The sequence below is a fragment of the Lolium rigidum genome, chromosome 7 (genome assembly GCF_022539505.1).
Source record: "Lolium rigidum isolate FL_2022 chromosome 7, APGP_CSIRO_Lrig_0.1, whole genome shotgun sequence".
In the NCBI taxonomy this organism is placed as follows: domain Eukaryota; kingdom Viridiplantae; phylum Streptophyta; class Magnoliopsida; order Poales; family Poaceae; genus Lolium; species Lolium rigidum.
In genome coordinates, this window is record NC_061514.1 from 19,124,842 (window position 1) to 19,150,099 (window position 25,258).

A 25,258-nucleotide genomic window follows, 5' to 3' on the forward strand; every position below is an offset into this window, starting at 1 on the left:
TCGGTACCGCCACACCTCACCTCGTTTTTCGGTGTGTCCGACGTTCCCGGAGCGTCCCCTGTGGCCGGGGACGGGCTCGGGGCGCCGGCCACCGTATCGGGCCGCGCTGGACAAAAAGAAGTTTTGAGGAACGCGGCTAGAAACTTTTTTTTATCCGGTACAATCCAAAAGCCTTTGGGGACATGACTGGAGATGCTCTTAGATGGGAGACGCCGTCCCAGGGGAGACACGAGACAGGTAGTAAACATTTTAAGGATGGGAACTCAATTCACACTCGATCATCGTTGCGTTACCTCTGCTAGGGGATGTTAGTAACTTGTGGGAAAGAAAACTAGACAAGGGATTTTCTCGATAAGGGATATATTCATGAAAAGCTATATATTCTGTCATTTGAAACTTCAGTTGTTCTAGTGATCAATCTAACTTTATTGAAAAGTTGAATAAAGTACATCACCTCAACGAATAAGTTGTAAGAGCGTCTTAAGTCGGAGGCCCTAAAGCAACCCCTAAAGCCATATGTAAAAAACGCGTCGGACATATAACCGCGTCTAGCTATGCCTACAAAGGCAGTTTTGGTGCAGCGCCGCCTAATACGGTGTTCGGGACAGCCCAATACAATCTAAAGTTTTTTTTTCCTCAGTGGATGCGAAAAATGGGTTTGCGAGGATCCAAACACGCCCATGCATGAACCCACCTCCTCTATCTGCCGAGCACTCAGGACGCGCTGCATCTTCCGTTCGGGTGTTGCGCTTCTTCTTCATTGTAATCCCAACTCTCCAACAACAGAAGCTCGCCGGACGCGCCACATCTTCCGCTCCGGCGTTGCGCTTCTTCTTCATTATAATCCCAACACTCCAACATCAGAAGCTCCCAACATCTTCATTAGAATAGTTTAAAAATACTTTCCTATCAAACACAACCTAAATATCCTATACATTTTTTACAGGTGGTAACAAGCTTAGCAGTAGAATGATTGTTGCAATTGCATTCATTGGAGGCATACTGCTCACTTCTTGCATTGCACTGTGTCACTTCTGGTGGAAGAAGCGTCCAGCCGAAGCCGATGGCTAGCATCCCAGAGAATGGGTGTAGTTTCTTATTCCCCAGTGGATGTTAGCCAGAAACAAATTAAGAGATAAAAAATTAGGCATATATTAACTAAAATGGGGACATAGAGTTGTAATTCTTCTGCAATTCTGTTTTAGGAACACAAAAATATAACAAAAGTACGAGGCAAGGCAGAGTAAATAGGACACTTCCCTAGAACAGTGACAATGAGAACTAAACATGGCAAACAAAAAACTGCAGTTCCAAATCACTTATACTTTTTTATGAAGAAACATGGATTGATTATGGCTGATAGCAGATACTCTGTACTCAGTAGAGAAATGGTGCACCATGACAAACATACTTTACAAATTTATTAGAAGCCAAATAAACAATATCTATGACTATGACCTCGTCACTAAGGTCAAAGTAATGCCATGAAACTATTGACGCTCAAGCTAAGTTGAGAAACTATAGACGGTCAAGCTAAGTTGAGAAACTACTGACGATCAAGCTATGATATTGCAGTAACATGCTTGTTTAAATGACGTTCAGAACTGCTGTAGCTAGCATCCTTTTGTTTACAATCATTTTCTTGCATCCTTTTGTTTACTACTGAAATGTTTGCTTGCCGGTCATTTGGCTGCCGCCAAGCATGCTAGCTCATCCATTGACCAATGAGGGCGCAGGAGATAAGGGTAATCTGGAGATAACATTCTTCAGAGTTTCTCTACGTGCACTTGGCTTCTGCGAGGTCATAGCTGCAGCCTGCAGGATATGGATGCATGCAGGATTGGCTTCAGACTGGCCTCGTCATGGCGATGCTGCCACGCCGGTGCCATCCATCACATTTCGATCGACCTCCTAATCTGCACACCAGTAAGTAAGTACTCCTACTACTAAATGTCAATTTGGTGTGTGCCGTGACAGTGTCAACGCAGACCGCATTCGGAATTCAGAATGGCGCGCGCACGTACATGTGTAGCAGAAGAACTCATGGGCTTGATGCTATGCACCATTCCGAGTATGCGTGTAATGCGTTCTGATCATGAATATGACCTCAGAGTCGTTGATGACCGTGAACGAGATTTGGGATACAGCTCAATGCCCTGCCCTTCCTGCAACCTGCCTCGTCCGTTCCGGCCTATCTGGAACCGTGTGAGTCGTCGGTCCGATTGGGTTTTAGATGTGAAAACGCGTCACGGGAGAGACATGACTAAGCATATCGGAACTCAATTTGCACTAGATCAGCACTTCATTGCACTAACACGCCTCTCTCTCTATATGTCTTCTTCTATAGGACACGCGTACGGCTCACATTCTTTCCAGGGGATGTAACTTGTGGAATAAACGTACTCCCCGCTGTCCTGAATCTCTATGTCGCATACTTAACTAGATTTGCATTTATCTATACACTAGAACACGTCTAAATAAATCTGCGACAAGTGATTTGGGATAGAAGAAGTACAAGACCTTCTCGGTAAAACAGATCAAACAGATTACTATCGAAATGATTTAAACTGTTTCAAAGACCCAACATGTATTTTTTTTGCATTAGGCTCTTTCATAAACTGATTTTCACCATAGTTTTTCCTTACGGAAACATAGTGCTCTGCCTCCGGCCTAAATTAAATCAACCTAAGTGAAATGGAGTCTCTATCGTTCCACTGGGGTGGTTGGAAGGTTGGTTGTACCCCGAGCCCACCAGAGTTCGAACCTCATGTTTGACATCTGTGTGTCTCATAAATGCGAAATATTCATTCAGTGGGAGGCGACGTTCCCATCGACAACAAGGCACCTGTGGTGACTTCGTCAATTTCAAGATCCAATTCGCCGGTTCAGTCTTCCGGAGGTGCTCATAGGGGTAGGGTGTGTGTGTGCGCGTTCATAGAGATGGGTGTATGCGTGTGTATGTGAGCGTCTACGTTTGAACTGTGTTTCTCAAAAAAAATTCTAGACGAGACATATTTATTTGAGATACTTCAGGTTTCTCAGTTGTTTTTTTTCCTGAAAAGTTCAGATTTGGGAGCGAATGGTCAGGCTATGTTGATGAGCCAAACACCCGCACCACATCAAATAATCTCACATCAATACCAACAATAAAGAGCTATGGTAAAAGAATAGTAAAACCAAATTCATTTGCAGTTATCACCTCTACTTTCACCTTTTGTATGGCATATTATCTTCAAGATTCAACCGTGGAAAACAAAATTGAATCTACACAAGGGAAAGTAACATCAGATGATTTTAAATGTTGCAGCACTTGCATGTCTGGCTATGGAATTGTTGCGTCGTTCTCATACCGCCAGGGAAGAAGACAACAAAAACATCAAAGATTTTTTTCTCAAACAAGGTGAGGTAGGCTAGATATGAAACCGCTAGGAAAGAAGACCATGCCACAAAATACAAAACAACCACAGTCACTGACAACAAATCCACAAGATAGTTAACCGTTGATATACATGACTAACACCACATGCTCTCCGCTGCCGGGCACGATAGATATATGCCATGCTGGGGATATAAGGGCATGATCATGACACCTTGTGATGCCACTTCCACTATCGATACCTCGTCTCCAAAAGATGGAAGTCGAAGTGCACCATGAGTGTTGATCCATGTCCCAAGCCTCCAGTGCCAAGTAGGCCCACCTGAGATGGAGGAAACCGTGAAGAACAGAGTCCCTGGCGGGTGGGTCGTCTTCGTTCGATGTTGCTCCTCCAGATTTGAAAAGTTCTGATTTTGCAGAGATATTTGATTTTGGTTTTTTTTCATGGAAGAGTTTATGTTTCGTTAAAAAGGCCCAATCTCCTTTCCCTGGGCCAACTAGGCTTTTCACTTAATGGGCCTAGACAACACAACAAAGGCATGCAGGCTTATAAAGATAAAGCCTATATTATGACATTAATATGGGCCATGCAGAGTGCATATTATTCCTATCTGTCCCAGAAATTCAGCCCAAAACATCCTCGACAAACTGGGCTAACCCGCCAGTAGCCCTAATAGCAGCAAATAACGTTTTTCTGGCCATCTTCCGGTCTTCCTCTGCCGCGCACTGCCCGACCGCCGCCGCCGACTCCACACGAGCGCCAGACCGCCGCGCCGCAGAGCTACCCTTCGCCGCCGCACAAGAGAAGAGCGTTCAAGGAGGAGCTAATCACCACCACCTCTGCCCCTTGTTTCCTCCGCGGTCCTCTGATGGGCGAGCGGCTCGCCGGCGCCGAGAAGGAGGTAAAAAGCAAAACCGTCAACGAGCTTGAGCCTGCCCGAAAGGCCTACCATTGATTGCGAGTAACCTTTGTGCTTCTTTTGTTCTCGCCAGGTGCTTGTTGAGATCGTGAGGTTCACGCAGAAGAACGGGCTGAAGGGCGCCGAGGGGGGATGGAAGGATTTCCTGGCTCTCAACGACAAGAAGTACGGCGTCTCCGTCAGCGACCCCAAGAAGCGGACCAAGGACGTGCTGCTCGCCTTCCTTGTAACCTTCTCCAAGGATTTCCAGAAGGTACTGAATATCTCGGTTCTGAGCTAGCCAACTGTCTATGTTTCACTGCATGTGCACTTCGGTTTTGAGCATCCGGACCATTGTGCTGACAATTTTCGGGGCTTTACTTTTGGTTATAGTACTTCAGCAAACTGGTAAGGCGTCACACAGAGCGAAGAGCGATCGAGCAGTACATGAATGAGTTCTCTGGCAAGATTTCTCCCGAGCAGGTAATGCAATGTTTGCCTTCATCAAGGGCTACTGTGAACAACTGGGTTGCTGTATTTTCTATTTTTCCAAGGATATTAAGCATCATTTAGTGGACAGTTGTATTGATGCATATTGTGCAAAATGCAGAAGCTTGTCCAACTGACGACTGAACACACCGAGTACAGGAAAAATTACTACTTCCCATCTTACCAAGAGGTAAAAGCTTTACTGTACTTTTGTTTGTTCACAAATGATGGCCCAGCATTTTGTGTTCCTTGAACGTTTTCCGGTTAACATTAGATTGTCCAGCCAGAATAATTTCCATGATTGTTATGTTTAGGTCACATTTGTACTTGTCCATTGGCGTAGGATTCTTCATGCAAAACTGAATAAAATATCTCTACTGTAAATTGTAAAGATCAAGATCAACTTGTATAGCCTCATCTCCCTGTGGTACCTTAGTAACTTCAATGAAGTATTGATATCTTGGACGGCATTGCCTGTTGGCAGGGGTGGAAAATAGTGCGGATAGGAAAACTCGCCAGTAGTATGAACTCTGGAGCCATGTTGGCAATTGATTGTGAGATGGTCCTTTGCAACGATGGTACCGAAGCTGTTGTCCGAGTATGTGTTGTTGACAGAAAATTGGAGGTAACATATTATTTTGCTAAATAAAGTTGATTCGATTTGTTTATCCAATGTCTCTAAGATCTTTTTTTCCCAGGTGAAGTTGGATGAACTTGTAAATCCCTTGAAAGCTGTTGCGGACTATAGGACAAACATCACTGGTGTATCTAAGAAGGATTTAGAAGGAGTCAAATTCTCATTAGTTGATGTTCAGGTACTTTGTTTTTACAAACTTCTTGTGTATTATTAATTACCCATCCGGTGTTATATTTGCCCTTTCCTTCTGTAGAAATCATTGAAGAAACTCTTGGCCAAAGGAAAGATTTTGGTTGGCCATAGCTTATATAGAGATTTATATGGTAAGGTGTGATTAGATCATGTATAATTGTCTTGATGTGGCTACTGAATGCTTGTATTGTGCTTGTTGGGCTTGTCTATTTGTAATTCGGCAGCATTTAACTCTAGTTCCTAATGTTCCTTTCTTTGCTTTCAGTTCTGAAGTTTGACTACAGTCGAGTCATTGATACGGCATACATCTTCCAGTATGCAAATTTACCTACTACTGCATTAGCTTCTTTAAACAGCCTTTGCAAGGTATGATCACTGGAGCACCATACACCAGTGTTTTTTTTCTGCTCAATGAGCAATATTTTGCTTCTAAAACAAATAATGATACAAAATGACTTTCGGCATATTCCCACCTTTCCCCTACTTTGTAGAGTATTGTTTCTTACAGTCACATAGCTACGCAGGACTGTAAGCTAGTTCGTACTTTTGGTTTAATTTTCTCTCTTTTGGAGCTGGCAGACCCTTCTCTTTGTTAATTGAATCCCATGGTTCTAAACTTTGAACTAATTTGTTTGATCATTTCTTGTGCTTCTAGTCTGTTTGTGGGTACACTCTTCGAGAAGAAGGGAAACCACATGATTGCTTGAAGGATGCAGAAGCTGCGATGAATCTAGTTACAGCAAAGCTCAAGAATGGATTTAATGATCCCATTGAGATTGCAGAAAATAGTGTAATAGTCAAAACGCTATTCTTAATCCCACCAGTGTAATTCAAGTTGCCACCTGACTTATTTGTTTCTGTATCTTAGGTACCTGAATCTGATCAGATGAAGTTGCTTGCTCATAGAATTCCAGTCTATCTTCCTTCTCAAGAGCTGCTTAAAATTTTATCCGGGAATCCCAGCATTGAGGAGAAGGTTTTGTGAGAGCTTTCATTGCTTGTCCAATAAACTTATATGCATTGATTGCTGATGTATACTCTTTCCTTCTCAACAGATTGATGCAAGGATTCGAGGAGACTTTTATTCTACATGTATTTTGTTCAAGGACATAGATGAGGCAGATAAAGCGTTTGATGAACTAGATGGCCAAGAGACCAAGGTATGCCTTAGTGCATGGTTTGGTTCCTTTCTGTACTCTAGCTGTGCTTACTAGTATAAATCGCTGAATAGTACATGAATAACCCTCCGTATTCTAATACTTTGCTGAAACATGCAGGACACTAGTGGGCGGCTGCAAAAATCTGTGCTCCTGAAGCGTGACAATGGCGATGTCGCGAGCTTCTTTGTTCGGAAGATGGTATACGGTTCCCGGCCCAACAACACTGATGTTTCGAAGAAGAGGCCAGAGCCTACTGACAACGTGGAGCAAAAGAGAGAAGATGTCGATGGGGACAAGCAAAAAAGGCAAAGAACTAGCAAGAAGCACGGGAAGAAAGCCAAGACACCAGTGGTTGAGTGAAGAACTTGAGGGGAGGTAGGATGTTACAAATGGATGCCGAGCCATTGGATGAGTTCTGTTGGTGAAGGATCTTGAGAGCAGGTACTGCGGAAACACGGATGCGTCCTCACAGTTTTGTCATGACTCAGTGAAACATTTTCTTTTGTTGCTCTATGTCTGAACTCTAGATGCTGCTCTCGAGAAGGGCATGAAGGTGCTTGATAGCTAACCAAGGATCACGAAAATGGTGAGGTTTGCTAACTAACGTTGTCTCCTCTGTAACTTAAAACTCGAATGTACGCTGAGCTGTAACTGTAAGTGGCAAGGGTTTGGTATCATTGGGATTTCTTTGGGCCGTGTGAGATTGCTGTGTTCTCTGAAGGATTGGAATTGTTAACTTGTTATGTAGTATCGTCTTGTGCAACTTGCATATCCACGTTCCACAGCATCCATGGCAGGCTGGCATTGCCAGTGCATAGTACTTCCTATGTCCATAATTACCCTGCATTCTGGGTTTGGTCAAACTAAAATTTTAGCAGTCTAGCCAAGTATGAAGGTTCTAACAAAAAAATTATAGATGTTGATATGTTTTCATGTATGTATATGGTGAATTTTTTTGAAACTTGACTTTGGCAAAACCCAAAATCAAAATGCAGGGTCATGATGGAGAGAGGGAGTAGATAGAAAATAAGAAGAGAAAAAGGGTTATTAACACGATGGCAATGAGCAAATCGTGCAAGCGGAGCCGAGCTGTAACTGGGTGTCTGACCCGGCGATGGCTAACTGCCACCAGCAGTAGTCGCCCATAGGGGAATTTGAATATGAGCTTTAAGCATACACTATGCAATTGTATAGTTCTGAGCCTGCACTGGCAGTCGTCTCCATCTTTCATTTCCTAGCGCATGTTCGGTTTGACCTCTTCCCTGCGCTGGGGAAGAAGCAGCTGGGTACACCAGGCCGTACATGGGCACGTAAGCGGCTGCGTACACGTGCGCTGAGTATTTTTTTTTTTTTGGAAACACAATATAGACGTAAAGGCTCACAAATACGTATATACATATACTCACCCGTATGTGAACACACACGTCGGCTAGTTTCGCCTTACGACTTTTGCGATAGAGACGAGAAGAGTTTCTGTTGGAGGGGTTTGACATTGTACTCAGCGCATCGGCGTCTTCTTTCATTATTATTCAGTATGCTGTCCGTATTTTAGAAACAGGAAATCTCTCCCGAGAGGGAAAGCTCGCTCGGTTGGGGACAAATACAAACAGCGACGGTGCTCTGCTTGCTCCGACGTGCCTTCAGATAGAATGAAAGGTGCAACGCGGCGGCGGGCGCTGCTGCTCCTGCTGCTGGTGGCGAGCAGCGTGCCGGCGGGGCTCTGCGACACCAACTCCCAAGATGGTCAGACAGTCTGATGACCGTCCAAAACCATTGTTCATTCTACCACTCCTATCTGTGTGGTCCGTTCATCTCTCCCCAGCCTTTCAACCTTCTTTGTATGCAATTTTTGTTGGGCAGCCTCGGCGCTAAGGTCTCTGATGAGCCAGTGGACCAACTACCCGTCGACATGGACGTCGTCCGGCGACCCATGCGACGGTAGCTGGGACGGGATCATGTGCAGCAACGGGAGGATCACCTCGCTGTGAGTAGAAACAAAACAATTGTCTCCACAACGCCGCAGCTACATTTTTCAGCCGCCAAGTATCATTCACCGTCATGCAAATGGCATTTGGTTTTCGCAGGAGGGTAGCCAGCGTCAACCTGCAGGGCACAATGAGCGACAGCATCGGACAGCTCAGCCAGCTCGTCTTCCTGTAAGTCATCGTCGTCGCATTGCCTCGCCCTACCTACCGTGGTTCATTGAACATGATATTAGTCGGAATTCCAGGCTATCGATTGAACTAGTCGGACCGCTTTTTGCATCGATCGCTGGCTGTGAACAGAATCTTGTTAGATGTGAACAAGAAACAAACCTGGTGGCTTATGACACATTATGCATTTTGCATTCACAGGGATTTTTCCTACAACACTGGCCTGACTGGTCCGTTGCCTGCTTCGATCGGGAACCTTGTTCAGCTCACAACACTGTAAGAGACGCAACGCTCATTGCTGCCAACCCTACCTCCCCTAACGCAATCACCAGAAACGACTTTCCTGAATTGCTGGCGATGTGCTTTTCCAGGATCGTGGCTGGTTGCAGTTTCAACGGAGGCATTCCCAAAGAACTGGGCAACCTGCTGAAGATGTCTTTCCTGTTAGTAGCTAGCTCGAATTTATTGCAACTTCTCTTCTAATTTCTTTTGGTTGGACAGAGCAACTTTAACTAGTAACTATTTTGTGCAACTTCTTCTGCAGTGCGCTGAATTCAAACCAGTTTACGGGCACAATACCAGCTTCGCTTGGCCTACTCTCAAACCTCTACTGGCTAGACCTGGCAGATAATAAGCTAACAGGATCTCTTCCTATCTCAACAGGAACGGCACCGGGCCTTGACATGCTTACCCGCACACAACACTTGTAAGTTTGGTGTCTGATACTATGTCTTGTCTTGAACAGATTAAGCAAGATCATCCGTTCCAATTTTTCATCTTTCTAAACTGTGATTGGTGCACAGCCATTTCAGCAAGAACCAGCTATCCGGACCGCTTACAGGCCTCTTCAACTCTAATATGTCTCTCCTACACATGTAAGGGTTGGCCAAGTTTCCAGCTTAATTATGCTTCACATGGATAAATATATCCTGCAAAATGCTTCCTTCATCTTTTTTCAGATCTAATTCTCTCTTCATCTCTGGCAGATTGTTTGATGCCAATCAATTTTCAGGGCCAATTCCATCTGAGGTTGGAACCATTAGCTCTCTCACAGTTATGTAAGTATCTTTTTTTTTAAACGGAGGCAAAAACTTTGCCTCATTCTATTAATTAAGAAGTGTTTTGGACAAGATAGTCCTTACAACAAAACCAACAAAAGGATTACTCTCCCGGCAATAGTTCCCCTAAACGCTTCGCACCGGCTAGAACCTACAACCGGGCTTCCCTCTTAATGTTGTTAAGGATGACTAAGTGTGGAGCATGCTTGTTGCGAAAAAATCTCGCATTCTGTTGGTTCCAAATTTCCCATGTGACAAGCAAGGCGAGGGAGGCGATGGCTTTGCGCTTTGTAGTTCCGCCACCCATCATGAAGTCCCACCACCTCTTGATAGAGAGATCAGCCCATTGTTTTTCAGATCAATGAAACTTACCTTTTCTCATAAATGTTTTAGCATAATCTGACCCATTTTTCATCTTCGACAGTCGATTGGATAGGAACAAGTTAGTGGGACCAGTTCCTAACTTGACCAACTTGGTAAATCTAAATGAGTTGTAAGTTTCCTATGATCTTATAAGGACAGTCAAGATAAGATCTTCTACAATGACGTGCTCGAGGTATACCTATGTCTGATAATGCCATCTTATGCAGGAACTTGGCAAGCAACCAGCTAACTGGATCACTGCCAGATCTCAGCAGCATGAACATGTTAAATGTTGTGTAAGAACTTAACTACAATGCTTCCATACCGAATTGTTCATTGATAAAATTAACTGGATAAAGGTTGACTAGTCGATGGTCTCATAACCAGGGATTTGAGCAACAACACATTTAATGCTTCAGTAGCCCCAAACTGGTTCACAACTCTAACAAGTCTTACTTCACTGTGAGTTATCTAAAACGGTTGACTCTCTAAATGAACAACTCGTTTCAAACTTTCAATAATTCCATACTAATCATGATATTGTTGTTATCATTCAGATCGATATCTTCTGGAAAACTCACTGGCGAGGTTCCTAAGGCACTATTCACATTGCCCCAACTGCAAGAAGTGTAAGTTTCTAGTAAACTATGCTCATCCGAGAGGGAAAAAAAAAGTAATCATCCTTTTTATGCAGTGTACTGAACAAAAACCAGCTCAGCGGGACACTTGATATGTCAGGCAACATCAGCCAACGGCTGCAATCTGTTGATCTCAATACAAACAGCATACTTTCTGCCAATGTCACTCCAAACTACAAAAAGGCACTGGTGTAAGATCATACAAACTCATCACAGAATGCTTAGTTATAAAATTTGTTCTCCATTCATCACTGACATCGCTTTTCCCCTTCCTCAAATCTGTGTACAGGCTTCTCAACAATCCGGCGTGTTTCGATGAATCTTTGTCCGGTGGCCCATTTTGCAGCGTCCAGCAACCAAACGTGATAGCATACAGAACTAGCATGGACAAATGTGCCTTGACAACTAGGTGCCCTAGTGATCAGAATCAGAACCCTGTGAATTGTGGCTGCGCCTTTGCATACAGTGGCAAGATGATCTTCAGAGCTGCGCTTTTCAAGGACTCGTCGGACAGCGTTATGTTTCAGCAATTGGAGATGAGCCTCTGGACACAGTTGAACCTGCGTGCCGGTGCAGTTGAGTTGTCCGATGTCCACTTTAACAGCGACAGCTACCTCCAAGTTCAAGTGGAGCTGTTCCCTTCATCCAGGACAAGCTTCAACCATTCTGAACTGATCATCATCGGGTTTCTTCTCAGCAACCATACCTACAAGCAACCGGAAAAGTTCGGGCCTTATATCTTCATTGCAGATAAATATATCCCCTTTTTAGGTATGTGAATTTGCCCCATTTGCATTGAAGATTTGAAGTAGCATGGCAGTGTGGAACTAACTATTATGACACTGTATGCCAGTTGCTGGTGGCAATAAATCAAAGTTCAGTACAGGTGCTATAGCTGGAATCGCAGCAGCGGCCGGTGGGCTTCTTGTGATTGCCCTCATCCTGACGGGATTATTTGCTTTCCGACAGAAGAGAAGGAACCAGAAACTAAAAGTACAAACCAACCCTTTTGGTAAGCATAAATATACAAGCTTGCATTGCAGTTTCTGCTATGACATTGGCATTACCATTAAACAATCCGTGATGCTGAACATCTAAAAGCAACCATGACTGCATAATGAAGGCTGAAACTGATCTGACCATTGGTCTAAAATTCCAGCTAGGTGGGGCACTATGCCAAAAGAAAGTGGAAAAGCTCCACAGCTGAAAGGAGTGAGGTTCTTCACCTTCGAGGAGATGAAAAGCTGCACCGAGAATTTCTCGGATAGCTATGAGATAGGTGCAGGAGGCTATGGAAAGGTAACAGCTGAAAACTGCATCAGCTCATCTTCCTTACATATGGCCAGCACTGCACAAACTGTTACTAAAACACAATTAACACTGGATCACTCACTGCAATGCATCGAACCTATAGGTGTACAAGGGAAGACTGGTAGATGGAATGTGGGTGGCGATAAAGCGGGCGCAGTCCGGGTCGATGCAAGGTGCGGCGGAGTTCAAGAACGAGATCGAGCTGCTGTCCCGTGTTCACCACAGCAACCTGGTGAGCCTGATCGGTTTCTGCTTCGAGCAAGGGGAGCAGATGTTGGTGTACGAGTTTGTCGCCGGTGGGACGCTGCGAGAGAACCTTGTTGGTAAGTACTACATCTGGATGAATTCTGGATCCAGGACCACCCCAATTCTCCAACTGGCATCATCATAACTTTCTCTTAACTCTTTACCATTTCGCTTGCGCTAAAATTGATTGAACTGTACGTTTGCAGGGAGAGGTTCTTACCTTGATTGGAATAAGAGGCTGAGGATCACTCTCGGCTCGGCGAGGGGCCTGGCATACCTACACGAGCTCGCCGACCCTCCGATCATCCACCGGGACATCAAATCCACTAACATCCTCCTCGACGAGAACCTCAAGGCCAAGGTCGCCGACTTCGGCCTCTCCAAGCTCCTCGCTGACAGCGAGGAAGGCCACGTCTCCACCCAAGTCAAAGGAACAATGGTAACAAATCACAACCACTACAACATTTTTTCACCTCGATCAGTTGCTAGATCTTCGTTAATCTGATCATGCATGTGCATTTGGTAGGGTTACTTGGATCCGGAGTACTACATGACACAGCAGTTGTCGGAGAAGAGCGACGTGTACAGCTTCGGGGTGGTGATGCTGGAGATGGTGAGCGGGAGGCAGCCGATCGAGAAGGGGAAGTACATCGTGCGGGAGGTGAGGCAGGTCCTCGATCCCGCTGACCGCGACTACTACGGCCTGCATGCCATCGTCGACCCAGCGATTTGGGGCGCCGCGCGGACCGCTGGGTTTAGGCGCTACGTGCAGCTGGCCATGCAGTGCGTGGACGAGTCGGCGGTGGCCCGGCCGTCCATGGGCACCGTGGTGAAGGAAGTGGAGGACATGCTGCTCAAGGAGCCCGACATGGACGGGCCCAACTTGGCCAAATCGTCCGACACCGAATTCGACGGCGCAGGCAGGGGCACACCCACGCACCTCTACAGCGACGTGGAGATCACCACTGGCGGCGACGGCGTGTCGGAGTACATGCCCTACCTCGAGGTCAAGCCCAAATAGATCGAGATTGTACATTCATTTGGAGTTGCTTCGACTTTTTTCTTCTTCACATTTGACCACGCGATAATGAATTGTATGTTAATTTTGTATGTGTTGATGTGTTGTATCTTACGTAGTATATAATGGATTCTTGGGCAGGGAATTTCCATTTGCAAATGTCCCACCTCAAAGAAAGTGTTGCACCTGTCAAAGTACCACTTCTATATGTAAAGCTTCATTGTGTCACCGAGCTGTTAAGTATCCACAGCGCTAACATGTTAGCTGGGCATTAGTATTTTGGTGGTGATCCAACACTCGGTCCTGGTAGACCTAACTACTCTGGTATGCCATCTTTAGAGATGCTCCATATCTTCGACATAGCGAGAAGCAGAGGATTCTAACATCCCAGAGAAAAGAAAAGCAGAGGATTCTTGATTACGGAATTATTTTTCCTTGTGGCGGGTGTATGAAAGAATTTTTTGTTTCTTTAGATCTATATCGTTAATGTTACAATGTTTCTATTTTCTTGTAAAATACAGGAGCTCTCCGAACTGCATTTATATTTGATATGCACTATAATTGCTATTTTACATCACTTCTATTTGCCCACTTAATTGTCACCTAGAAATGGTGCCTCCCGCATCTGACCTTTTCTCATTACATCTACGCAGAGCAACTTCATTTACAATTCATTTGAGAAACTGCTAAAATATGGGATTGTTAGCCGTTCGGCATATTATGATCATATACTGTGTGTGAAACTTACCCAGACCCCATCAAATCACTCATGTTTACAAATACCTTGGCTCTGTAATGTTTAGGTGTACACGTTCCGTGGACTCCGGTTTCAGCTTCCATAGGTATACCTTCATATCCAATGAGTGGTGCCCTTTTATGATTTCGACAATGTAGCATCCAACTTATCTGCAATCATTGCAATCCATGCCTGCGAGGAAGAATCACCTGATGATGAGTAACTATCAATCAAGTTCAGTGTCTTAGGCGTGCTGCTCTTTATCTTGTACTAGTATTTTACAGATTGGAACTACAAAACATATTAAATGAGCTCATACTCTTTTTTATTGCACGAAAGACAAGATGAAATTCGAAGAAACGTTATATACCTGATCAAGATTAGTAAAGCCCCTTATAGTGTCGCCACCAATGACTGCAATTCCTTTATCACCAATTGGCTGCAGTATTAGAGCCTGTAGAGCAGAAAAGGAGTTAGCAGCTTTGCATTCGAACTTTCCGATAACCAATTGATTAACATTTTTCGGAATTCAAGCATCTCTAGATATGGCATTTTATGTCGGCTACCAAAAACAAAAGGGATGAATGCCTTCACATTCCCTACTCTTAAAATTGTGAGAAACGATGTTAAAAGTGTTTGAATGCATGCTGACCTAGAATGACTTGTGTAAAATGAAACGAACTAGCACCTGTGTGTTAGCTGGCAGAAACGGCAACTCGGTCCTTCCAGGATATAAAGCAAGATTTGCTAGATAGGATTCTGCAAGACGACCACAATGAAATTTCTGAAAACTAACATGAAAACTTATAAAGAACAAGAGACACTCACGTTTCTTGGATTCACTGGCACTGGTGTAAAGGGAACCTTGGATGAACTTTTGTGCATCCACACTAACTGCTTTCCCATCTTCTGGAGAGCTAGCAGCAACCCCAATTTGAAGAATGCAATTACCTCCATACACAACAACCAATGATTTGCAACAAGTTGCAGCCATCAAGGAATCCCATGTCCTGTTTATAAGAAAATAAGTGGTATCTAGCTTCACAACATGAATTCTTTAATATGAATCAAGTATAGAACATGGAAATTTTGGATACAAAGAGCTTGGTGAGATTGTTCAGTCAGTTTCTAATTAAGTCCCATTATACTGAAAGCATCAACTTCAGTGCAGAAAATCTAGTTTATTATTATGCAATGAGGACAGATAATGTGCATTAGTTAGTAGAAGCATTACCAAAGTTGTCCATGAGTAGAAGAATTACCAAAGTAGTTCATGAAGAGCAGAGGTTGATACATCCGGATCTACTCGTTTGCAATCGACGCCTCGAGGTAGCACCTAATATCATTTCTAAGCATAAACAAACTGCTGTACTAATTAAGAAGATATGGCAGATGATAATAGTGTTGAGTTTTCTCACCGGAGAAATGGATTTCGGCCTGATGGACAACCAAACAAGGCCGGCGAGAATGTCAGTTACCGAGAGCGCAAGAGTCAGTATGTCAGCCCTCGACTGCGAACTGTTTGAAGAAACAAACGAAAGACCAAAATGAGCAATTTGAGGAGAAGAGGAAACAAAGCACAGTATGGCAAGACTGTGGCGCTTGTGAGTGCAGGGCAGGGAGACCTGGAAGCGTCAGAGACGGCAGCGATGCCGGAAACGGCGCGGTTGAGGAGGACGGCGAGCAGCGAGACGCCGCCGATGAAAATGGGAAGGCCCCGGACGAGCGTGTCGTTGCTCCGGACCCAGTCCCCCACCCACTCCTGCCGCGTCCGCATTGCCCTGCTGCTGCACCCCCTGTCCTCTTGCTGCAGATAAGAAGCGAGACAGCGTTGATCAAATGCAAGTGCAAGAGGAGCAGAGGGGAGATGGAGGTAGGGAGGCGCTCACGCTTGGCGGAGGAGGCTGCGGCGGGAAGAACGCTCTGGAGGGAGGCCGACGGAAGTGGCATGGGGAGGAGACTGGAGCGAAGGTACGGCTGCTCAGCAGGCTCAGCTCCATGCCGCTCAGAAGGTTTTGCTCAGGTTAGTACGGTGGGTAACTGGTGTGGTTATTCACTAGAGCTCACTGGACGGGAGGAGAGGACGACGGTGAGGAGACGCCGCCGGCACGTGGGACGGCTGCAGCCAGTCATTACGTTCGGTTCTTGGATTCTCTGGCTAAGGACACACGTGCGGCGGCAAGATTCGATGGCTACCTAGCCAACAACCCCGCTCCGTCAATGCACCACGATCCATTCCCGATTCCGATCTCCGGCAAGGCCCAGCCAGCTCCATGGAGAAGCCGCGGTCCATGCCGCACGTCCTCGTCGTCCCCTTCCCGGCGCAGGGCCACGCGCTGCCGCTGCTCGACCTGGCCGCCCTGCTCGCGGCGCGCGGCATCCGCCTCACGGTGGTCACCACGCCGGCCAACGCCCCGCTCCTGTCCCCTCTCGTCGCCGCCCACCCGGCCACCGTGCAGCCCCTCGTCCTCCCGTTCCCGGCCCACCCTTCCCTCCCGGCAGGCCTGGAGAACGCCAAGAACTGCCCGCCCTCCTACTTCGCCATCTTCATCCACGCGCTCGCCGCGCTCCGGCACCCCATCCTCGCGTGGGCCAGGTCGAGCCACCCAGTGGCCGCCGTCCTGTCGGACTTCTTCTGCGGGTGGACGCAGCCCCTCGCGGCCGAGCTCGGCGTCCCGAGGCTCGTCTTCTCGCCCTCGGGCGTGCTCGGCACCGCCGTCCCGCACTCGCTCTTCCGGCGGTCGGTCAAGCGGCCACCGGACGCGGATGACGGGTACAGCGTCACCTTCCCCTCGATCCCCGGCGAGCTGGCGTACCAGTGGAGGGAGATTTCCGGCACGTACAGGAGCTACGTCGAAGGCCGCATGGATGCGCAGGTCGGCGAGGCGGTGAGGCGGAACTTCCTCTGGAACCTGGAGAGCTGGGGGTTCGTGTCGAACACCCTGCGTGCGCTGGAGGGGAGGTACCTGGACTCGCCGCTCGAGGACCTCGGGTTCAAGCGCGTGTGGGCGGTGGGCCCGCTGGCGCCGGAGACGGACACCTCCGGCGAGCTCGGCGGCGGTCTCGGCGCGTGGCTGGACGGGTTCTCGGACGGCGCGGTCGTATACGTCTGCTTCGGGAGCCAGGCCGTGCTGACCCCGGCGGTCGCGGCCGCGCTGGCCGACGCGCTGGAGCGGAGCGCCGTCCCGTTCTTGTGGGCCGTGGGCGGCGGCGGCAGTTTGGTACTCCCGGAAGGGTTCGAGGCGCGCGCGGCGGCGGCGAGGCGCGGGCTGGTGGTGCGCGGGTGGGCGCCGCAGGTGGCGATCCTGCGGCACGCGGCGGTGGGGTGGTTCATGACGCACTGCGGCTGGAACTCGGCGCTGGAGGCGGTGGCGGCGGGCGTGCCCATGCTGGCGTGGCCGATGGCGGCCGACCAGTTCGTGAACGCGCGGCTGCTGGTGGACGAGACACGCGTCGCGGTGCGCGCGTGCGCCGGCGGGATCGGCGTGGTCCCGGACGGCGGCGAGCTCGCGGCCGTGCTTGCCGACGCGGTCGGGGAGGGAGGGACCGGCGCGCGGGCCCGCGCCAAGGAGCTCGCGGCGGAAGCGGCCGGCGCGACGAAGGGAGGAGGGAGCTCGCGCGAGGATTTGGAGCTGCTGGTGGAATGGATTCACAAGCTTTGAGTCCAGGTGCCTCTTCAACATTTGTATCCTACATACAGTACACTTGTTTTTAAGGAGGGAAACAAATACAGTACGATTTCAGATGTTTGTATCCTAGGGAAGAGATTAGACCTCAATGCCTCATGAGAATAGAGTAGTACATGAGGCGACTATGGTTTCGTGCCGTTTTTGGCGGCGGCCATCCAATCTCACCGGCGGCGCGCCTGAAGGAAGGGAGCTCGACATGGAGCCGGAGCGGGGGAAGGCGAAGGAGGATGATGCTCAGTCGCAGCAGGCGGCTAGGGCAAGATTGGAAGAACAACTGGAAAAGCTAGACATCTCTGAGGCGGAAGCGACTCCATCGGTCCTAGATGATCGGGAGGAAGGGGCAGAAGTGGTTGCTGGCGGGGAAGGTGCTGCATCGTGGCGTTTTTCACATCCAAACGATCGCGAGCGCGCTACGACCAGCATGGGGAAACCCTAAGGGCCTGATCTTCAGATCAGTTGGGCCAAACGTGTTCATTGCGGAATTTGCAACGCAAAGGGATAGAGAGAGAGAGAGAGAGAGAGAGAGAGTCTCGGAGGGTTCACCATGGCAGGTGAGCATAGATATGGTGATCCCCCTGAATTTGAAGAGTGTATGAAGCCGTTAGAGCTGCGGTTTGATCGGCTGTCATTATGGGCAAGAGTTCGGTCAAGAGTGCCCAATTTGATCATGTGGGTGGTTTTTTGAGGGTGAGGGTCATGGTGAACATTGCTGATCCGCCGATGCGATGGGTGCTGATTGATTCGTCTAGGAGGAAGTGTACGGATTCCTATGACATTCTATATGAAAATGTACCATACTTCTGTTTTTCATGTGGCCGATTTGGTCATGGTGATCTGGTGTGCACCACACCAGGTAGGAGGGACAACAATGGTGCTCTTCTGTTTGGGAAAAGCCTAAGGGCACCAGATGAACGCAGGAGATCGTCACATGGTGAGGCCTCGAATGGAGCCCAAAGCTATACACCAAATAACAAGGCAGAGACTCGAGGTTCTAGCACCAATGGTGGCAAGGGGGTTGAGGTAACGTCACCGTTGAATAAGAATTTTCAAACAAAGCGGAAAGAAGGGGTGCCGAATCAGGTGTCCAGAAGGGTGGAAACACCTCTCTTATTAACTAACTCACCAACATCATGCGATGGAGAAGAGGATCATCTAAGCTCTGGTTTGGGAGGGGAGTGGAAGGAGGGTCGGATGAGCGCGACCCCAAGAAGAAGAAACCGACACCGACAAATTCGAGAGCTTCTCAATGTGGTGAGGGGGTTGAGTTGGAATGGTCGGTGGCTTGGGAACCAGTCGGCCGTTCGAGAGCTTCGCAATGTGGTGAGGCAAGAAGGTCCTAGCCTCTTGTATGTGATGGAGAATAAAATTTCAAAGGAGAGAATTGAAATTTTGAAAAACTATGTTGACTTCGCTGGATGCTATGGTGTCTCCAGCGTGGGTCTTAGCGACGGTATTGCTCTATTTTTGACAGCACAAATGCATGTCGAGGTGAACAATTTCAGTTCCTGCCATATAGATGCTATGGTGAGGAGGGAGGGGAAGACAATCTCGGTTGGAGATTCACAGGGTTCTATGGAGCTCCGAGAGCACATGACAGACACCACAGCTGGAGATTTCTACATACACTCTTTGCGATTGAGCACTCAGCTTGGCTATGCGTGGGAGATTTTAACGAGACTTTATATGCTTTAGAGCACTTCTCCAGGGCACCGAGGCCGGAGTGGCAGATGCGAGAATTTTGTGAAGTGGTAGAATGTACCTTCACTGACCGGGATTGGTCGGGAGTGGAGTATACATGGGACAGTGGTCAAAATGGAAGACTTAATGTGAAAGCGAGGCTGGATCGAGCCTTTGGTAACAATGAGTTTCTCAATAGGTTCGAGCATACATTTGTTTGGCATATTGTTACGACGGAGTCTGGCCACCATTTTGTATTGGTTAAATTATGTGGCAATATGGCTAAGGAAAGAGGACGGGGCGGCAGTCAGTTTCAATATGAAAATGTCTGGCAAACTGATGTTGATTATGACAAAAAATGTATGGACAAATGGCACAAAGTTGCATGCAGAGATGGTCTTGACGGTGTGATCTAGACTTTGAATATTATGCAAACCAATTTGAGTTCATGGGGGAGCGAAAGAGTTTGGCTCTTTGGCACATAAGGGGAGGAAGCTTCGTCAAAAGCTTGATTGTTTACGTGGTCTTTCGGTGGCTAGAGGACCAACTGATGAGGAAAAGGAAATTGTTAAACAATTGCACGAGACGCTCCGTCGATCAAGAGGAGATCTGGATGAAGCAGAGGTCATGGGTGCAATGGTTACATGAAGGTGATCGTAGCACTGCATACTTCCATTCTCAAGCGGCCCAAAGGAAGCGCATAAACAAGATCGAGAACCTTGAACGTGCAGATGGCACCAAATGCGGTACTTAGGAAGAGAATTGTGAGGAGATACAGGGTTTTTACCATAACTTGTATTTGTCTCAGGGCCGGCCTAATGGAGGAGTTACTGGATCTCGTACCGACCCGAGTTACTACTCTAATGAATGAAGCCTTTGACAGGGAATATACTCGTGAGGACGTAAAGGTTTCTTTGTTTCAAATGGTGCTCTCAAAGGCGCCTAGGGTGGACGGTTTCACGGTGGGGGGTTTTACAGCGACACTATAGTCTTTTGCATGAAGTATTGTGCCGGTTCTGCTGGATTTCTTAAATGGAGGAGAGCTACCAACAGGGTTTAATGACACTTCCATTACACTGATCCCTAAGGTACGACATCCACTGCGTATTTCTCAGTATAGACCCATCTCTCTATGCTCGGTTCTACACAAGATTGCTTCTAAATGCATTGCAAATAGAGCTCGAGTTTCTTTTGGGGAAAATTATCGGAGAAGAACAAAGTACTTTTATTCCTGTACGCTTGGTTACTGATAACGTGTTGATTGCATATGAAAGTGTACGTGCAATAAGGAAGAGGAAGAAGGGGAAGAACTTCGTGACTGCGGTGAAACTCGACATATATGATGAAAGCCTATGATCAAGTCGAGTGGCACTACCTCCAAGCAATTATGTTATGCTTGGGTTTAGTGCAAATTTTGTTCGATTGATTAAGAAGTGTGTGACATATGTTCGATTCACTGTTTTTGCTAATGGAGAGATGTTTCCTTACTTTACACCTACAAGAGGGCTGAGGCAGAGCGATCCGGTGTCTCCATTTTTGTTTCTTTGATGTGCAGAGGGTTTTACGACCTTGCTGATTTTTTTGGTGAGAACTTTACTGGCAATCACCTTAGATTAATCACCTGCTTTTTGCGGATGACAGTCTAATTTTTATGAAGGCTATTGAACAAAGTGCAAGCAGATTAAATGAGATTCCTAGGATTTATGAGCAATGTTCGGAAAAATGTGTGAATAGGGAGAGATTTCGATTTATTTAAGCCCAAATACTCCCATACATTGTCGCCAACAGCTGAAAGAGACCATGGGTCACTACTAGAAAACAGGCAATCAGTGGCGCACCTGTTTTTGCCATCAGTGGCGCACTAGTGGTGCGCCACTGTTATCACGCCACTGCTGACAAGGTATTAACTTGTCAATGCCTACAAGTAGTAGACTAGGGTTTCGTTGGATGTAGAGGGCAAGTAGATCTCGAAGGTTTCAGCCGAAAAGTACTCGACGATGTTAAAACTAGGGTTTGTGAGACAATGATTCGATGCTTTCTTTGTCCCTCGACTCCTCCTTATATAGGGGGTGGAGCCGAGGGATTCGTATTGTACAAGTTACAGAGTCCGGGAAGGTTTCCAACTCCTCCCGTAATATTACAAGTGTTCTCTCCTAATACAATTCTAACTTTCCTTAATATCAACTTGGGCTTCCGATTCTTCTTATTCTTCGAGTCGTGGGCCTTCGATGAACCCCGGGTACTATCTTCGGCCAGGCCCATTGGGGATGCCTATGTCAGTAGCCCCCGAGATTTTGCTTGAATCGTAGAGTCAGGGAAAATCTCCACTGTTTATATTTACTCGACAACTTTAAACTTCTCTATATTTCTTAATATGAATTTCTATATTGTATAGGGATAATGGTAGTTGGGGCTAGTTCATCTGACGGATCAGGTACTAGTTAACTGCTCTAGTGGCAATCCGCAAAAACCTACTTCAAGATCACGTCCCCGGACATGATCTCGGGATACTGGTGTAAACTTCGACAGGTGCCGCTTAAGGTCTTACCATTCTGTCGAGTCCCAGTCACATTTATCGGGTACCTAACGCGTCCGTTAGGATTTTTCTTCGTATCTGTTGATACGGATAGAAGTAGCAAACCAACGTCAGAGACGGCGCCACGCCACTTAGAACGGATCTGGGGTCTTACCTTCGCAAAGTTTTGCGGCATTCAGAAATTGTTCGCAACTTTGGCGTTCTGAGAATATATTGTCGAGTGCTTATTCGGCTGTTGGAATGGCACATTTTATTGAGTCAACGGATGACTTATATTGCTCTCCCGATGGGAGTATATGTAGAGTTACTTTAACTCGAAATATACTCTCTTGTCCTTCTATCTTTCTTTTTTATAATTTCATCGGGCACGCGAACAGCGTTCCCGATGGGAGTAGCCCCCGAGGCTACAGCCAAGGACTTGTGCTTGGGTTTAGGCTCCACACTTTATGCCGCTATATTTTCTTTCTCTCCCGAAATTTTCAAATCTCTCGGGTGCGCGAACAGCGCTCCCGATGGGAGTAGCCCCCGAGGCTATGAACAAATATTTTGTATTTGATCATAGGCTCACACCATTTCTATTTTGTCTTTCTCGAACTTTTCATTTTTTTCAAAGTAGCCCCCGAGCATTTGGGCAAAAACTTGTATTTGATCAAAGGCTCTCGAAATAATCAACAATCTTCTGCTGTCGCCATTCTTACAAACCTTCGTAGCCGAAATTTTCTCTTGTCAAGGTGACATCATTGCTGACGATAGCCACGATTACTGTATCGGGAAAACGCGAGAACTTCTCTCCCTCTGTCTCATGGGCCCAAATCTTTACCACGTTGACACGTCGTGCAAGTGGGGGACACACGTCCTCCGCTTTTCCTGGCGCACGTACTGTAACTCCCCCAGGGTGAAATTAGTTTTTTACCCCTGTTCCACGTGTACATCATCTGCCGCACACTTTTTCCATCCAACGGTACGTCGCTTCGCCGCACCTCTATTTAAGGTCCCCTTCTTCTTCCTCCAGCACTTTCGCTCGCGCCGCTCCCCTGTTCTCCGCTTGCAAAAATCTCCTCTTGCGCCCCACAGTTCCCTGAGCTCAACTTCTCTCGAGCTGCACTCCTGCGCCATTGTTGATGCCACCGCGCAGACTGACCAGGCACAGCACGCCGGAATCAACGATGGCTTCCGCAGATCTGGGGAGCGCTGAGTGGGAGAGATCCAAAATCTCTACCCAAGACATCAACCTCCTGAAGAAACTAGGGATCAGCAAGAAGCCAAAGGCGATGTGCTTCCCCAGCGAAGAGAGCTACCCAACCCCTCCAATGGAGTATCGGGTTAGTTTCGTCGATCATCTCATCCGCGACCTTTCTGCCCCCATTCACCCTTTTCTTCGGGGGTTGCTTTTTGTTTATGGATTGCAGCTTCATCACCTCACACCCAACTCTATCCTCCACATTTCCATCTTCATTATCCTTTGCGAGTCCTTCCTCGGCGTCCAGCCTAACTGGGCGTTGTGGAAGCGTATCTTTTTCTGCCGCCGTAATGGCTCTCCCAATGTCGCCTATAACATAGGCGGCGTTGTTATCTGCGTTCGCCCTGATGTCGATTACTTCGATGTCAAATTCCCTGACTCAGTTCAAGGGTGGCGCAAAAAATGGTTGTACATTCACGAGGAGAACCATGGGTGTGCTGAAGACAACATCCCTCCTTTTGATGGTGCCGAGAAAATCTACCGCCGCCGCTCTCGGGATGCAGAGGCTACCGACGAAGAAAAACGGCGACGGAGGCATTGATGACCCGCATCCGCGAGCTGCAAAACACCCGCGGCAAAGAACTGCTCGGGTATCCGGATCACGGCATATTTCCTTAGAATCAGAGTGCAGCCTCTGCAGGCTCGCAAAAATACCCTCTGGAAATATGTCGGCGACAATGATGTGGACCGCCTGTCGGTGGATTTACCGGTCAAGGACTTAGAAAAACTTGTCCGGAAAATTTCCTCCCTCAGCAAAAAAGATCCTGTCCCATCTTCTTGTCGAGTAAAACCATACAGCGCCGCCAATGCGCTTCCCAAGGTAACTTTTGTCGACTCTTTATTTTTGTTTGACATCCCTTGCATAACTCCTTTATTTACATCTCCCTTTGCTTATTATATTTTTTCTTTATAGAACCATCCAAGCCTTGTATCTCTTCCCCCCCTTCCTGAGGGTGGAGAAGTCGAAGAACGAGCTGTTGTCACTGATGACAACCAAGATGCTCCTTCCTTTGAGAATGAACCTGCAGATTCTCGAAAATCCGCGGGATCCTCTGAAAAGGAGGCTGCCTCTGAAGCTACCGCATCGGCACAGTCTCCTCCTCCTGCTGTTTCTCCAAAGAACAAAAGGAAGAGGACAGACGTCGAAGATTCCGGCACCTCCAAAGCCGAAGAAGCTGCTCCTTCACGTCGGAAGGCAGCTTTCGATCCATACCTTGACGCCCTCGTCAGTTCGTAAGTTACTCCTTGGCTCTCGCTGTTTTAATTCTTGAAAGTTTTTGTCTATCTTGCTTCTTATACTTCCGCAATTTAATTATAGTGGTGACGAGGAAGAAATACTAGCTATTGATGCGACTGCTCGAACGAGTACGTCGCATACTCTAGTTGTTTCTGAAGTGCCAGTTGAAGGAGAAGAATCTTCGCCTCCTCAACAAAACACCGACGCACCTACTCCTCCTGCAAGCCCTCTTGTCCCTTCTCCAAAAAGGGCAAGGGTTGAAACAATCACGGAGCCTACCTTGCAATTGGGTAGCTCCTCGACTCCTCTTTTGGATGATGTAAGTCCTCAAATGCTTTCTGATGCTGTCGATGTTTTCTCTGTTTGCTTCATTTGATTTTGTGCTATCGCACTTTTTCCCCTACCGACGCTTTCTTTCTCTATCTTTCTTTTAATAGCCTTTGATTAAGGAATTCATCCGCTTCGGTGCCCAATTCGTTGGGTACCGCGATTATGCTAGCAAAGCTGAAGGTAATGTCTTTCTGCTTCTCTTTACCCTTGCCTTGTCACTCCTTTCTTGTCATGATTTTAACTAAATTTAACTATCTTGGCAGAAAAACTGGC

The 25,258-nt window shown here is 47.1% G+C and overlaps 4 protein-coding genes across 5 annotated transcripts; 3 read left to right on the forward strand and 1 right to left on the reverse strand.

The window, feature by feature from the left end:
* The first annotated feature begins 4,180 nt into the window (after window positions 1–4,180).
* LOC124677131 (small RNA degrading nuclease 1-like) lies at window positions 4,181–7,412 on the forward strand. Its single transcript, XM_047213129.1, has 12 exons — window positions 4,181–4,278; window positions 4,370–4,549; window positions 4,669–4,758; window positions 4,886–4,954; window positions 5,249–5,389; window positions 5,463–5,579; window positions 5,655–5,724; window positions 5,859–5,959; window positions 6,249–6,383; window positions 6,462–6,569; window positions 6,649–6,753; window positions 6,871–7,412. The coding sequence occupies exons 1-12, from the start codon at window positions 4,246–4,248 to the stop codon at window positions 7,111–7,113; spliced, it is 1,392 nt and encodes a 463-aa protein (XP_047069085.1). The 5' UTR covers window positions 4,181–4,245; the 3' UTR covers window positions 7,114–7,412.
* Window positions 7,413–8,402: 990 nt separating this feature from the next.
* LOC124670988 (leucine-rich repeat receptor protein kinase HPCA1-like) lies at window positions 8,403–13,711 on the forward strand. The gene is made up of 19 exons (XM_047207442.1): window positions 8,403–8,496; window positions 8,614–8,737; window positions 8,838–8,909; window positions 9,108–9,182; window positions 9,278–9,349; window positions 9,451–9,612; window positions 9,710–9,781; window positions 9,893–9,964; window positions 10,389–10,457; window positions 10,555–10,623; window positions 10,715–10,789; window positions 10,885–10,956; window positions 11,022–11,156; window positions 11,255–11,736; window positions 11,819–11,977; window positions 12,125–12,264; window positions 12,380–12,599; window positions 12,729–12,961; window positions 13,049–13,711. The coding sequence occupies exons 1-19, from the start codon at window positions 8,403–8,405 to the stop codon at window positions 13,541–13,543; spliced, it is 2,892 nt and encodes a 963-aa protein (XP_047063398.1). The 3' UTR covers window positions 13,544–13,711.
* On the reverse strand, window positions 10,995–16,327 carry LOC124670794 (protein COFACTOR ASSEMBLY OF COMPLEX C SUBUNIT B CCB4, chloroplastic-like). Of its 2 annotated transcripts, XR_006992656.1 has the most exons (9): window positions 16,166–16,327; window positions 15,902–16,083; window positions 15,695–15,794; window positions 15,539–15,612; window positions 15,105–15,286; window positions 14,965–15,035; window positions 14,647–14,730; window positions 14,324–14,468; window positions 10,995–11,671 (listed from the first exon to the last, which is right to left on the reverse strand). XR_006992656.1 is itself a non-coding variant. In XM_047207270.1 (8 exons), the coding sequence occupies exons 1-8, from the start codon at window positions 16,274–16,276 to the stop codon at window positions 14,415–14,417; spliced, it is 858 nt and encodes a 285-aa protein (XP_047063226.1). In that variant the 5' UTR covers window positions 16,277–16,326; the 3' UTR covers window positions 14,019–14,414. The 2 variants fall into 2 exon arrangements, 1 of the variants encoding a protein (XP_047063226.1); XM_047207270.1 differs by lacking the exon at window positions 10,995–11,671 and having other exon boundaries at window positions 14,019–14,468; window positions 16,166–16,326.
* A 112-nt stretch (window positions 16,328–16,439) lies between these two features.
* LOC124670793 (flavonol 3-O-glucosyltransferase UGT89B1-like) lies at window positions 16,440–17,956 on the forward strand. Its single transcript, XM_047207269.1, has one exon. The coding sequence runs from the start codon at window positions 16,550–16,552 to the stop codon at window positions 17,936–17,938; it is 1,389 nt and encodes a 462-aa protein (XP_047063225.1). The 5' UTR covers window positions 16,440–16,549; the 3' UTR covers window positions 17,939–17,956.
* Window positions 17,957–25,258: the final 7,302 nt, after the last annotated feature.